Here is a 15,920-nt window from a genome sequence, read left to right as displayed (position 1 = left end):
CTCTTACAGATGCAAGTCTGAGAGAGCTACAGAGCCATCCAGGTAAGGGCTGTACTTTCACACATCAGCTTTCTGCTTTACAAGGCAACTAACTGCTCATCGTACAGAACTCAAATGCTCTGTATATTAAGACAAACATCCATCCAACAACCCAAGGAGGCCACGGAGTAGGTCACCATGCTTAGTGTTGTTGGAATTCCAACACAGCAGGATTTCTCCTCCGATCTTAATACCAAAGCTATTTCTAATGTTTGTTTCCACGCCACAACCACACATTTATTTTCCAAAGCAAGGCAGTTTACATTTTCAAATTCAAGCCCAATTTGAATGCATTCTGGAAGTGATTCAACATAACACCACTAAAGTGGGGAATGCTGTTCTGGTTTTCTTACATTACAAATGTACACACAGATTTAAACCGTAGAAAAGAGCGGAGCGAAGCATGATTTGGGAGTAGTGTTATTTGCCTGCTTAACGGTGGAGGAATCTGGAGTCACAGCAGCATACAGCAACAAGTCAAAGGCTCTTTGCTCAGCGGTCTGTTCAAATTAAAATCAGAAAGTAAAAAATGAACCTGAATAGAACTGGGGAAGGAAGATAACTGCTTTAACGTTTCAGCGTCTGCTGAAAGGGCAGCAGCTAACAAAGGTGAAATATAAGTACTAGTTTTAACTCTTTGTAAATACAAGTGTACTTCAGATTCTGAAAGGGCAATCTTTTCCTGCAGAAACATACAAAATAGCAGATATTTAAATTAAGACATTTAAATGCAGCACTTTTTTTTTTTTTTAAAGTTGATTGTACTATTTAAGGTCTCTCAGTATACTTTCTTAATGAGCTAGGATTGAATAATATATAGTACATTTTATTTTTTCTAGTCAACCTCCAGGAATTTATTACTTTTCCCTAATTATTTAAATTCATGTATCCTCCTGCTATGATGAAACTTAAGAAAACTAAGAAGAAGCAGAACTCCTTAATTTTTTTTTGTTGTAAACTGTCTTCTAGAGAAGCAGGATCATGTACGCTGATTTTGGGACATTAAGTACTTTTTATGTATTTTCGAAAGATATTTCTATGCGTGTTTAAGGCAATTACAGAATGAACTTAAACTTGTAGATTTTAACAACATACTGCTTCTGAACGTAAAGTCAATGCAATTTAAAAACAATACCTTGGAAACCACTGTGTACACTCAAGGTTGTGGTACACAGCGTGCCCAATATGAAGAAGCTCTTCAACTTTGTTAAGGCAAAGCTTATTAAACATACAACTCATCTAATTATGCCTCTTGCTTTCCCCTGCTTTGCATGGTGTAAGTTTTCAGGATCTTTCTTCTGATACTACCTAAATATACACAAGAAGTCCTAAAGGTCACCAAGCCAGGCCATAAATAGGCCCCAACAGGCACCAGGTGAATGACGGCAGTGAAAGGTCTGTAAGCTATGGGCAGTAAAGTCAGACTGGCTTCAACATACAACTTCACAGCTAGGGGGTTCCTCTTGTCTATGCCACAGCACAAGCATACACTGCTGACCTGCTGGACTCATCCTAAAGAAGCCTTGCATCCTACAAACACTCTGAAGCCAGCAGTGGTCCTGAGATGTACCAGCTGAATCCACGAGGCTCCTCCAAGGCTTCTGCTGCAGAATCAAGATCCATACTGGGGATGTGGAACACACTTTGAGCATCCACTGTTAACTAGTTAACAACACATAAAAACAAACAAACAAAAAAAACAATAGTATCATGTTGGAATTGGCCAATGCTTCTGAAGAAGTCCTTTAGCGATCTATGACATGAACAAAACTCAAAGCTTTGCTGCAGTTAGTAAAACGATGGGGCCTGAAGAGTTAATCTTCACTTACGCTGTGACTTTGTTTCCAGTGCTTTTCACGGGTGGATTGTTTTCAAGCACTCCTTTCTTGTACAAAAGAAAAATTTTAAGTGGTGAGAAAAATGACACGGACGCAGTCAGGTTATCTTGACTAGCAAGATTGGTTGTTTTTAAATAAAAATGTACCTTGGCGAGAATGTACTAAATGAGTCAAGGCTCTGCACAGCTCAAATTCACTGCGTGCGTTCCTGGAATAATACAATTCCATTTGTTCCTGAAATATTTTCTCATTTGCACAAAAAGCACCATTAAACAATGTACTCTTGAAACCAAAATGCAAAACTGTGTGTTTCTATTCTGAGGTACAAGGGTCTAAAGATGCACAAGAAAGGCTATTTTGCACCATTATAAAGGCAAAAGATCTCACAATCGCTGGCAAGAGATGCAATTCCAGCTCTGATAAACTGAGTGGAGTCCAACCGAGACAATTCCCAAAGTTTAGAGTGGTTGGAAACCACCTATCAGAAAGGAAACAAACATTACAACTACATGAAATAATTCTACTGCAGAGCAAAAAAACAGTGAGGAAACTAGGTGGCAGTTAAGTCTCGTCTCCTCACCAAGAACATATTCAGGTCCTGTTGATCCGTGGATGCTGACATCCCAAATATAGTACAAACACATGTTCTTGCTCTTACTGCTGACAACACATCCTTAATCTTCGTGAATGACCATTTAAAGTAAAAAAGGAAGCAGATTATCCATAGAGAAAGTCTGAACATGAAAGCAGCTGAAGCTTTCACAATAATGACCAGAAAATTAATGCAGTTAAACCATAAACTAACTAGAAAAGAACAACTAACTGCAAGGCCAACATGAAGGATCTAGAGAAGGTATGAACAAATGACACTTTTTGCCCTGGGCATGCAATCTTCATACTCCCAAAGTTATTAGAGCTTCCAGAAAGCTGCCTCTAGTTTTGCCAACCGATACTCATTTTTTCTTTTAAGCTCTCCTTTTTGGCACAGAGCACTCCACATAAGGGAAGACTGCAGCATCCAGACATGCTCTCAAGTGTTAGATGATATAGCATAAAAAAAAGTTATAAATTAGAGTATTTCGTGAACACGCAGGTAGAAAGCTTTGTCACTATCCAGGGCATGTTACAACTTTTCTCTGGAGTGTACTACAGTTAAGCAAAAAAGAAATATTTTCTAAAAGATCTGGAGTGAACTTCTGGCACTCAGGGATGAATTTTGCCTTCAGACAATATCCTAGACACAGTGCTGAGATTTCAACAAGTGTCACCAAATCTATAGTCCTATTGTCTTTCAAGCCATGTAACAAGTCACTGAATTAGTCAAAAAGCAATTCAGTCACTTCACAAATGCTTCAGATGAAAGACCCAAGACACACAAGAGTCCAATTCCAGTGACAAATTCTGTGACGTAAAACAAATTAGTCAAATAATGCTGAACAAGCAAACTCCTACCTATTTGCCTCCTGCACCGATGTTGCAGTATTAGGATCAAACTTGGCCTTTGAGAGTCTGACCTAATAGGTAATTCCCCGCTTGAGAACATGGTGAACAACACATTCCTGGAAACTAATCACAGGCACTCTTTGAATGGCCTCTTTCACTTGAAGAGTATCTCAGAACAAAGGTGGGCAGGTCCAGACTTTCTTTTTCTCTATTACCAATTATCTTAACAGATAGTACTTGTTTTCTCGTCTGAAGCTAAGCTTAGAAAAATCAAGGTTTCTTAACTTCAGGTAGCACTGTTCTGTTTTACAGCAATCTTCCACACCACAAGGCTAGAAGGTGAAAGAAAGGGGAAAAGGCTGCTGCTCTCACTGCCATAACCAGCATTTCTTTGCTTTTTGATCCTTTGGGTAACAGAATCAATGCTGGGGAGAAGTAAGAAAATAGGAAAGATGCGAACTTACAAGGCTGCAAAGATACTCTTTTCTGAACTGAAAACACTCACAGATCTGTTGTCCAATGAGCATGCCTGTCAGAATATTCATCTTCTCCTGGATACAAAATGAGAAAACCGACAGCACATTCTCCTATCCACATTAGGATGTAACCCATCTTGAATGGTTATTGATTCTATAAAGCATTATTAACTGAAGACACGCAGCTGCTGTCACATCTATGGCACGAGCTTTCTTCACAGGTTTTCCCAATGAGAAGCATTCAGAAACCATTACCCAAACAGCACAATAACCCCTCAACAACTCCCTTAGTACAGTGGAGGTCTTCTCCTACAAGCCAACATACATTTCCGTGGCTCGAAGAGGCCTTCCAGGCACCCATGTGCTGCTGGTGGACATTCCCGGACACATCCAGAGGATAAGTCACTTAATCCACTAGCTTTCCTACTCTGCACAATGCAAAGTTGCTGCAATTAATACAGCTCGCATTGGTGTCACCTGGTCACAAAGCTACTTGTGTGCCAATATGCTGGTGTTTCACTGGGGTCTGAAGGGATGTATGCAGTGACACAGCAGACAGCTACACCAAGGTTGTGTCTACACGAAGTCTGAATACATTAAAGCTTTTTTTTAAAAAAAAAAATTAGACTTAAAAAATAATTTCTACTGTTCCTCTATAAGCATTAAGATGAGTCAATGGGGCAACTTTTAAGCCTTTCCTTGCTGCCAATGCCAAAGAACCCAGCATGAAAATGAGACAAAGCTCCATCAGTTTCAGATGTTTCTTATGGAGAATAGCATAAGAATATTGTAGACACTAGCCTAGCCATGCTAACAAAGTATTTTCCCCTTAACTGGAAGCTCTCAATTATTATTTTTTGTAAGAATATTATTCTAGTTTGGAAGCAAATTTACTTACTCTATTTGCCCTGTCCTGGTGTTCTCCTACCAAAGGGTCATTGGCAATTCCGGATGTAAAGCTGCAGCAACTACCTTGATGCCTTAAGGTCCGACCATGATGAGAAGACAGATCTTTCCTCTCAAGAAGGTTATGGAACTGTTTACTGTTTGTATTTTCTTTACCACAGCACCAGCTAAAAGAATTTCAGTTCACATTTTTTAGAGAGTTTGACACCCTCCCATACAATTTTTTGGTAATTGAGGGCATTACTGGACTTTATCAACCTCAGAGAGTACTGCTGGGAAGAACAAGATAGCAGCCCCTGCTTTTTGTTCAGATAACTTAGTTCCACAGACAAAGCCTTTTTTGCTTGTTTCTTTTCCATAACCCTCAAGCTCCTTTTTTTTTTTTTTTTTTTGCCTTCAGCAAATGAAGTACTTAAGTTAGTTTAATAGTTCTCATACCCATCTCACTTTTGTGGTCCTGCCTTACTCCTGTGTTTGTGCCAAAACAGAAGTGTGTGTGTGGCCACAGAATGAACTAGATCAAGGAAAAATCAGGTTAATAGAGAATTTTTGCAGTTTTTTTTCCCCTCAAGCAGATCAAATTCCTAACTTAGTACATGACCCAGCTGCACACACAGCTATCACAGCCAGAGTATGAAGAGGAAGCTGCTTAATATTAGCACTGCAAATGCAATGCAGTAAGGAGAAGGGATGTTTATAGTTATTTTCCTAGCAACGTTCTGCTGCCCGAACCAGTATTATTTCACAGGCAAGAATCAGCAGAATCTATTATAAACTTGTCCCTATAGATTCTTTTTAAAGCCGAGAAATTCTCTAACAATTATGTGAATACCATTACTCCCTTAAGACCATTCTCCCGTTCACTGCAGCCAGCAAGCAAAAAGGTTAAGGAAAAGCAGGCTATGTACTGTGTCAAAAACACAAGCCATTGCAATAGAGAAACGTGTTTAAGAGTAGACCGGAAAGCCCATTCTGGTAAAGCAACTGGACAAGTGGTGATGGAAGGCAGCTAAATTAAGATGTGTTATTGCAGATGATGTCTTGTCATTTAATTCTATGCCATAAGAGAATAAGCATGCTTGATAGTGCTGTACAGATGTCACACTCTCCCAGCTCACAACAATTTTAGGTGCCACGGGAGTAGTGGTTGTTGACTCTGCATCTGGGCAGAGAAGAACCAAAGTAACACAGCTAAGGGGATCACAAGTTAAGGTAATAGCTGTGAACAAGGCTGCAAGTTAGACAGTCTTGTTCTTCACAGAGGAACACCAGACTCATGTGACAAGGGATACATTTTTTTTTTTTTTAAACTATATAAAATAAAAGCAAAACGACAGCCAGAACCGTTTGGTAGGGAAGGACACACAGAAGAAGAAGAAAAATCAGGAAAAGTTCCCAAGATACTGGAAAGAAGCATAATTTTCTTTTAATTTAGGATGTTACATTGCTTCTTGCTAAAAATATCATTTAGAAAATGATTGTAAAATGCCTTTTACAAGGGGAATGTTATTTTTGTTATGCCAAAAACAAAGCCAAAAGACATCTTCAGTAGTCAGTAGTCAGCTACCACAATCCTGCTAAGCAGTAAGTTCCAAGATCCTCCAAAAGGTGGCATATCTACTTCTACAAAAATCCTATCTGGCTTCAGCAGGTAAGAAAAATGCTACAGAATGAAAGTGTACCACCTCAGAGGCACTCCCAAAGAAATAACAGAAATATCTTGTAATTATGAGGGTAACTGGCACTCCAAATCTTAAAAGAAAGAATTAAAGACTTTGTGAAATGAAAAGCCACAGCAGTAATATACCCAATGTAAATGACATAAACATCCCAGATTAATAGACGGAGAAGACGCTGGACACAGTCCACAGGACGTGGGTAATACATTTTCCATCTATACTTACCTCATTTCCAAAGGCTACCAATCATGATTTAAATCACTAAACATATTTATTGAACAAAAATGCTGTATTTGTAAAAATTCCATTCTAAATGATCATTCTCATGCTTTAGCTGCAGAGCTTAAGGCTGACAGAAACCATGCCTTATTTTCTGTACAGCCATCCATGTTCATAAAAGATGTTAGGATGTGTAAGGGGTGCCTTTTCAGCAACTAGGAGGCGGGGAGATGGCTGTATGTGGAAATAACTGTTCCATGCCAGGGGAAAAAAAATAGAAGATTTTTACAAAAAGAATTACTGAACTAAAGTATCCAAAGATGCAGTAACCAAAGGCAATGGTGAACACACACATTCTTCTTCCATATAAGATTGCCGTTCTCTGTTTGACAACAACATCCAAACTGATTTTGATTTTTAAGCAGCTTCCTTTTGAATTCTTTTTCTTAATTGTTTTTAAAGATGGATTTGTTACACTCAGTACGTACCATGGTCCGAACAACTGGACACACACCCTTTATGTAAACATACCTTTAACAGTTTTGACAAAAACTTGCTTCTCTTTACTAGGGTCTTTCTCCTCTATTAGAATTCCATGGAAAATGCGCCCAAATGTGCCTAGGAAGAGAAAAAGTAGTAAGTACTATACAGTTAAAACACTTTGATAATGTTGACAGAATTTAATACTTATTCATAAAACACTGCCTTAAAACATATCAGCCATAGCAGATACTTTTGAATAATGGAAGGTAAAGCACAATACTTGAATGCCCTATTAAATCAATAGAATTACTGACAATAAATAACCCAACCACAGCTACACCAGCAGGAGCTGGATCCAGAACTGTATGTAGCAGATGCTGAAGGTTTTAGATAATTTGAGGAAAATATAAAAAGAAAAGCCAGGAGTGAACCAATGACAGCAACATAATCCATTTAAGCATCAGTATTGATGATGGGTCTATTTGTTGCAATTCACAGTCCCCATCAACTTCCTGAACTAAAACTTCCAGCTCCATCCTTTTCTCACACAACTAGTTAAGAATTCTCTGGTCAAAACATTCCTCAGAGACACCTTTTTTTTTTTTTTTTTTTTTTGAAATGTTCACAGAGAAGTTCTGGATTCAAACAAACCAGTACACATGGAACAGATTGAAAAAACAGTATCACATTATTCAAGTGTTTCACCTCCGCTGGAAGGTTTTTTTGTTTGTTTTATTTTGGTTTTTCCAGTCTCCAACATTTTTCCATTCACATATTTTAACAAAGATATTGCAGGAAGAAAAGCTACATTAAACAGCTGGAGTAAGAACAATCTCAGTGTGGTAACAAACACAGAATTAATGTTTTATATAGACTGGGTTAGTGACGCTTTCTGATTGTGCTATTACGATGGCACCAACATGTGCATCACCTTCAGGCCTCCGTTACATCCCTTTCCCGTTTATTTGCCCTGTTTGATTAGGCTGAAAGATCTTCCGTAGGGATTGCCTTAGCCTGGCTGTACATCTCCTAGAATGAAGTATGGCTATCTTCTGGATCCTAAATACTTTACAGGGACAGTGCAGTAATTTGTATCATCTACCATGTGACCGCAAACCAACTCTGCGAGATAGCTGTGACACCAGATCAGCTTGTGATTACACTTCCAGTCATCAGATAGCTCCGAACATTACAGCTACAGGCAAGAGACAACATACAGGAGCACAAGACACATCCTTCACCTGCACAAAGCTTACTGCAGAACCACTGGATTGAGAACAACGCTACTTCCTAAAAATGGAAAAGCATTCTCCCGTTGTTTTTCAGAGGTGGATGCAAAGCACTTAGCAGTTCTGCCTAGAAGGGATTAGTATCTCAGATCTCTGGCTTTGGAAAATTTGGTTCCTCACCAGGTTACAGGACACAGACTTGGAAATTGCAGTGGCAGCAACTAGTGGCAAAGCCCCTAAATATTGAAGTCTATTTCCTAAATGCAACATCAACAAGAACCTATTATTGCTGCATATGAGCACTTCTGATGCAAACATTAAACAAGATAAAAAAAGGGTCATCACCAATTTTTTCATAATAGAACTGTTAATTTTGCATCTGTAGATTAAATGTCCATAGTAGAAGCTATAAGTGGAGACTGACTGAATTTAGTTGACAGTAGCATTTTTTCCCCTTAAATGAAGTTATCCATCAGTTTACAGAAATGAGTTTTTGCCACCTACAGCCTCAACTGATTACCTCACTCCTTAGCCATCTCACCCTTTCATTATTTTTCTTTCTTAAAGAACCAGATTATTAAACACAGACAACCTGAATTATTTGCTTTGCACAATACGTCGCTCCCCTGTTCTAACGAATTGTGGAAGCTGCTTCCCCACACCCCACACACCCCAAATACAAACATCATCCATCATTCTTTACCTCCACCAAAGTCATAAAGACCTGAGACATCACCCATGATTAATTTCAGAAAAATCTAGCTATAAAAAATACATATATATACCCCATGTTGTAACCAACAAGTGTCCCGAGCCCTTTAAATACCTTCTTGGAGCACATCCTTTAGAGTTATCCTCTCCCTGGAGATGGCTATGTCCTTCACTTTAGCTTTTGCTTCCATTAGAGTGACACTTTTAAGATCATTCTTCTCTATCCGTAATGTAGGATAACCTGAGGAGCCAGCAGAGCCAAACAAACCAATATAAATACCCTTATTATAAGAACACAAGCACATTGCTTCACCTCAGCACCACCTACAGGTACAAAGACATGCAAGCAGTGTGTACTTAAGGTTACATAGAGCATTAAACAACAACAACAAAAAAAAAAAAGGAGAAGCCACATGAACATAATAATCTCTGAAGAAAAAAAATCACACCAATTCTATACAGTGTCATGCAACCAAGTCTCTTTATTTATTAACACCATGTAAATAAAGCTTCTTCTTGCATACTGAAGCTGATTAACACAACATTGCACTTCCCTGCCAGTAGGGAAGTAAAGACTGAGGTTGGAGACTGCTGGAAGACCTGGTGGCAGCAGGAAAATACCTTGCCCCAACACTGGAGCAGGAATACAACCAGAAGTATCAGTGCCCTCTTCTGGGCATAAGAGGCCTGACTGTTTTTTCATGATCAAGACCATGAATTATTAGAGAAAAGCCTGAGTCACTTTGACAAATTTTAAATTTAAATGTCACTGAATGCAAGGTTAAAACGACTGTGGAAGATATAACAGTGATCCTCCCGTTCCTTTTCTGCATCCAACCTTTTTTCTTATATTCATTTTCACTGTTCCCTTTGTTTCTGGGGGTGTTCCCCACCCCTAAAAGACAAGGCATTCTGAAGCAGTGCAGACCGAACACACTAAGCAAACCGGTGCCATTACAGCTGTTTCCACACGTATCTGGGTGAGGAGACTTTAATCATCAATAAGGACCTGGTTTGTAGGCTACCTTGCTTTGTAGTCTTCTTCCGTTTTGCATGAGGCTCATTGATCAGTTTCCAAGAATCATTTTAACTAAACAGTGCCACTTAGAGGGCCAACCTAAAAACCTGAGATTGATAGCACATCAACAGCATGGTGTTTCCAAACTATGTGGAAAGGAAATTTTTAATAGATGCATTTCTCTTAATGATTCTACCATATAAAGTTTCCAGGCAGCTTTCTACAAATACAAGATGAACTCAGATGACAAAAATCTCTTTTGTTTCAGGACGTAATTCATTCAGTTTAGAAGAAAGCCAAGACTTTCCCAAAGCTGCAGGAGTTCAGTCCTAGGTAAACACCTGCTTCCACACCTGGGCAGGAAACAGGAAGACACTAGGGCTGAACAGTAATTGTGATACTCATGCACTGCTCCCTTGTGATTTAGGATGGTTACTATCACTACTGAGTGCAGTCCGAAGAAAAATGGGAGAGATTTTTGGGTCTTATTAGTTGCTTTAAAAAAAAAATCATTGTTTTTAACCTAGCTCCAAAGAATAAACATTAGAATGCGTAAAGGGTAGACATTGACATTTCTACTTAGCAGATTGCTGAAAAAAGACTCTTTGGGTTTATTAACACAAAACTCTTGAGCATTAGAGGACAGAGAATCATTGGTGTCAGCAGATGAAAACAGAAGCCACTTCCTGAAAATATTTCAAGGGCCACGGTACAATTTCAGCTTGGCAATTTCTACTCTACTGGAAAAAAAAAAAAAAAAAAAACAGCCAACAGATTAACAGAGACTGTTCACTCCTCCTGCCAGGCCCCCCATTTTTCCCCTCACTTTTTACCATAAACCCTTACCTCACTTCAGTTATTTTAAAGTAGGCTCTAGCAGAAATTTGAGCCAATTTAGCATGGGCTACCTTCAGATTTTTTAAAGCAGGCCCTCTAGCAGTGCCTTGAGCCAATTTAGTCTGGACTAAGTCCTACTTTCTTTCAGCGTTCAGTCATGCAGACCCATACCCCAACAAGCACCAATACCAGCACTCGTACGGCTAGGCTATGTGCCAGCTCAAAGACCCAAGTCAACGAAAAGCCAGTCACTCTGCAGAAGTGGTCAGAAGAGATCCGTGTGCATGCACGAGGGACGAGGCAAATGCTCACGGTCAGACCAGCCTTAGATGAGACTGACCTGCACACCCAGCGCTGCATCAATTCCTCCTTCCTTATCTCAGGAAGGTCCCTGCACTAGAACTACGCTATACAGCGTACCTCTCCCCTAGAGATGACAGACAATAACTGCAGAAGTAAAGACTCGGCAAATAACAAATATTGTTAGGAATTAGTTAGCATAGAACACAGCTAACATCAGTTCCCGTATCAGTTCATCACAGAGCATATAAACCACTGCCACTTGACCCTTCTTTTTAATTCACTGCTCGCTCTCTATTTCTCTACAGAAATAGTTTTTTTTTTTTCCCCCTGTATTCTTTCAAGCAAAGCTGTTAAAAAGGAGAAATGAATATATAACCCTTGTCAAGTTTTTCTGCCCCATTCTTTTCCTTTGCAAGCTGCAGTAACAGAGTGAAAAGAATAAAATAACTATCAGGAGTCGATGACATCACTTGCTTTGGTCTCCAGTCAGTAACAAGTGGTCAGGCTAAGGCTATTCGGATCCCTCCTTACTGTTCTCTCTGCTAGATCTATCCCACCCTCTGCTTGATACTGCAGAAGTCAGCTTCTTTCCAGCACTAAGAAAGCAGATGCTTCAGACACTGCGGCAGCCTTTCTCACTGACAGATCTACTATGTGCAGGGAGAATATCCCGTTGACCCAAAGGCAGTATCACACTCACGTGCTGAATCCTGCGTCCCAGATCTTATGGAGTCCTCAGTCTTGACTATGATGTGGCTAGATATAACCACACAAACCACACACCATGAACTCAAAAGAGGCAAACTACCAGAGACAGGAGATTTTTCCTGCTCTTCTGTTTCTGTATTTCTGAATACAGACCCAGTGTGACCCTACCACTAATACTCCGGCTGTGTCCAAGACAGTCTGTTGCAAGGCTCTGTAATTAGATTAACACTTACTGGTTACTGGCGTTGCATTGTTTGGCGTATCAGCTCTCAAGTACTGCGTTGTCTGCGTGGAAGGCTGGGATAAACCTTGGGAGCTACTGCTGTCACTAATGCTGTTTTAAAAACAAAAATAGACATGAACACAACTGCTTGATACTGTAAGAAATACAAAATTAATGTATCAAATTAAATACAGAAGACTTTTCAGACTGGATTTTGGACAAATGGCCTTTTTAAAGTTTCTCACTCGCCTACTTTGTCACTCATCACCCTTCTTTCCTCTTCCTACAACAGTCCTGCAATGAGATTTTTGGGGGATAGAAGGACCACAGCTGCACACAGTATTCAATAAATACGCAAACTTAAGATGTAGTTAAATGTTTCTTGCCTTACCCACAAGACAAAATACTACCAAAAAATATTGTAGCTGCAATGGACTAAGAACAGGTGAGAAACCCTGCAGGCAAAGGCAGTACCCATTACTAGCTCAGTTGGTAAGGCTGGAACGAGCTTCTTGATCTCCCTCCCAAGCACACACAAACATGTCCCCATACACGCTCCTTTCTGAGACTTAAAAACTTCTCCACTACTGCCGACACAGCTAGCAGAACAAAGAACAGATTGCTTTTGGGTATAACTCTCTCTAGCCACATAGTTAACATTTATTTGCTTTTGGGGCTGCTCTTGAGCACTGAGCTAGCAGTGCTCGCTGTCCCTGTAGGATTTTTTGGGCATATTTGCTGATGCCCTCAAGGCCCACTGTTAAGCTTTTGAAGCAGGACTTCCTTTAAAGAAGCCAATTCCTCCCCATTGAACCATCATCACAGATGCACCTACTGATTGTTGTTGTTGTTAGAAAAACTAGTTCTCACAATACAAAATATCAGGCTTACTGAGATCCAGAACAGCTATAAAACTCCCAAGATTTTTTATTTTTTTTTTTTAAGTTATTGCCACACTCATTGTCTTCCAGGCATATGGTTCCAGCATATTTTTTAGGACAAGGTTAAAAGCCACAGCTGATGGCCTAGCTATTCCACCTTAATTTCCTTTAGTTTTTGAAAGAATATTTTCTGGTGCTGGCAACTTACTACCACTCGTTTTAATTTTTTGTGCTATCTTCAAAGCTCCCCATTGTGATTCATGCTCCAGCAAGTCCCCCAGAAGGAAGCATTCTGCCATGGTCACCACATTAAACACCAACACAGAACTTGAGCTTTGTTTTCCTGCTATGGCTTTATCTTCCCTGAAAACTCCTTTTGTAACTTGATCGCCTAATAGCTGTACCGATTTCTCTGGCTGGCTTCCTGCTGCAGGCAAGTCTGAAAAAAGAATCATTTGTTTTATGCCTGTTGCAAGTTTGAGAAACAACTTTTTTTGGTTGGCTTTACTCTGGTTTTAGGTTTAACTTGTTTGTCTTTATGATCTTTCTTAAATCTTCTCACTTGCACAAAATTTCAGCTTTTTGAAAGATGCCTTCTTGCTTTTAGTAACGCCCATTATCCTGCTGGTAAGCCATGCCAGCTTTCCTTGGCACTTTTTCAAGCGCCTTTGATAGGAGGTGTGGAAGCATTTGCGCTGAACTTTCAATGCAATGTTCTCAAATAGTCCATAGGCAGCCCATAAACTCAGCTGCCTGTTTGTAGCTTCTATTTAACAATCGTTCTCATTTTTATTTAGTTCTGCCTTTTGAAATTAAGAGCAAGAGCAGTGGGGTTTTCAGCCTCTTTTGCTCCTGGGACATTGTTAACCCTAATGACATTATCATCGTTGATTCAGAACCTCTTTACAGAGCCATTTTGAGCTTGTTATTTAAAAACAAATCAAAAGTTGTTTATTCTCTCACACATTCCTTGGCTAGCCTTTCCATAAAGCAGCCATTGATCACATCTATTATTAATGCAAGACAGTTTAAATTAAAACACTAAAGCACTTTCTCAGCCAAGCACCGAAACATCACTTTGCAAGGTCTTTGCTGGCTCTTGTGCACGCTGCTAAAATCAAGTCTGATGGAGTGGAGAATAATGCTGCTAGACTGAGACTCTCAAAAACTCTTACTGCTTAGCACACTGAATCCCCCCGAAACCAAGTGGTCCGGGAACACAGAAGGAGTAAAGACTGAAAGAAAAACAGGCTGGCATCTGTCTGAGCCAAAGGTAAAGATAGCCTGAGAGACGGTAAGCAGGAACAAAAACCATTCAAGGTCATCTTTTCAACAGTGCTGACCACCTACATTCCCAACTGCATTTCTGAAGTGGTCAGTTTCAAAATCCTTGGCTCCTTAAGAGTTGCATCTAATGCAGATTGTTCACATAGCCCCCAAGAGAGCTTCAGTCCACCTGCTTTCCTCTTCAATGTTTAACCCCCACTCAGCAAAACCCCACTCAATACATGAAAAAAGGAAAGGACATGCCAACTGTATTGCCCTTGGGGTTGACATTACAAACCCTCTTCTCATGCGCGTGCCATTTTGGTTTCACTGGATTGATAACCCATTTGGGAGAGAGACATTTTCAGTTTTGTAACCAACCACTTTTAATCCCCAGACTTTACCCTAGGGCCAAACTGAACATTGGTAAATCAATTAAAATAGAGAAGGCTGAAGTTCAAGCTCCTGAAGATGTCAGTGAAAAAACAAATATTCTCACCGTGCCCAAATATCAATCAAGTTCTCCTTCAATCCCGACAATCGCCAGAGGTCTGATTCTGTCCAAATTTCCCCAGTGTACGTCATCCACACAACTATTCTGGCAAAAACCTGGCAGCCACAAGCCTCCAGACCATAACAAGCAGAGCACGTGCAATTGCTGCCTTTCTGGAGTACAGCACTCAGCACAACTCTGCAGAGGCAGTCACTGTTGCAGGCTGACATTGAGAGCAGAAATTGCGAGCCGCTACAGAAGACTCATTTGGAGACCAGAACTCCCACAAGTCCAGGAGTTCTGTCCCAAAAAATACATACCTGTCATCCAACTCTATCCTTTTCATACTGTGGAGATGCAAGACAGCTAGTATTATTGCCACCAGGAATATAACAGCACAGCACACGCCTACGCTGATGTAGAACACACGGGTAGAAGTGGTGGGAGCTGCATTTACAGGATCAACTGAAACACAAAGGTGGAAGGTTACTGATCCTTTCCCAGGAAAAGCAACTAGCGTGCTGACATAACAGGATGGCAGCATTGTTGCCAGACTTGCCCCAAGTGTCCCCATCACCCAGGTCCAGCAGCAGTAGGGAGATGAAGATAGCACAGAGGCAGACTGCAGTACCCCTCTAATTGGTGGTTCCTGCTGCTGTAAGGCAGGGCACAGGCCAGCAGTCACTCAGTGCCTCCATTTATTTGCTGGGACAAAAGGAAGGTTCCTACAGAATGTTGAAAGCTAGCCAGCAGCCTCCTAAAATGGCCTTGTTGGTGCTGCAGGCCCTGCCCCACACAATCCTTTGACTCTCCTCCATGGCTCCCATGCTGCAAACACAGGAGCACAGTCAAAACCAGCCTCCAGCTCAGCTAAGCCCAGACACAGCAAGTGGCACCGACTTGCTAGGTGGGGCTGGAAGAGCAGGACGTGCCTACCTGGACAGCAAGACATATACCTATACAGTAAAATAAAGTGAGATTAGCGACTAGATGTGCTGGTGGCGCTTGCTCATTGACCAAGCATGGCGGAGCACACAAATTCAGCTTCTCCTTCCGATTTTGGGGTATGATGGGTGGTATATGGATCCCTGAGCCACATCTTAACACAGCCAGCAGGGGCTAGCTAGTTAACGCTCCTTCTCAAAAGGCTCTCAACTGCACAAAGCTT

General features: G+C 40.5%; 1 protein-coding gene across 2 annotated transcripts in view; it reads right to left on the bottom strand.

Annotated features, from left to right (window-relative positions):
- Positions 1 to 15,920, bottom strand: part of RYK (receptor like tyrosine kinase) — a 40,143-nt gene that overhangs the window by 16,838 nt on the left and 7,385 nt on the right. The window contains exons 5-8 of one of the 2 annotated variants that reach the window (XM_035334736.1): positions 15,073 to 15,217; positions 12,123 to 12,223; positions 9,139 to 9,273; positions 7,132 to 7,218 (exon numbers count right to left, since the gene is read on the bottom strand). In XM_035334736.1, coding sequence (XP_035190627.1) covers positions 7,132 to 7,218; positions 9,139 to 9,273; positions 12,123 to 12,223; positions 15,073 to 15,217 — 468 coding nt within the window. The remainder of the gene's footprint in view (positions 1 to 7,131; positions 7,219 to 9,138; positions 9,274 to 12,122; positions 12,224 to 15,072; positions 15,218 to 15,920) is intronic. The other variant, XM_035334737.1, reaches the window with a different exon arrangement.

The sequence above is a fragment of the Oxyura jamaicensis genome, chromosome 9 (genome assembly GCF_011077185.1).
Source record: "Oxyura jamaicensis isolate SHBP4307 breed ruddy duck chromosome 9, BPBGC_Ojam_1.0, whole genome shotgun sequence".
Lineage (NCBI taxonomy): Eukaryota > Metazoa > Chordata > Aves > Anseriformes > Anatidae > Oxyura > Oxyura jamaicensis.
Note: the sequence above shows the minus strand (reverse complement) of the source record. Positions and strands in the feature narration are given on the sequence as shown.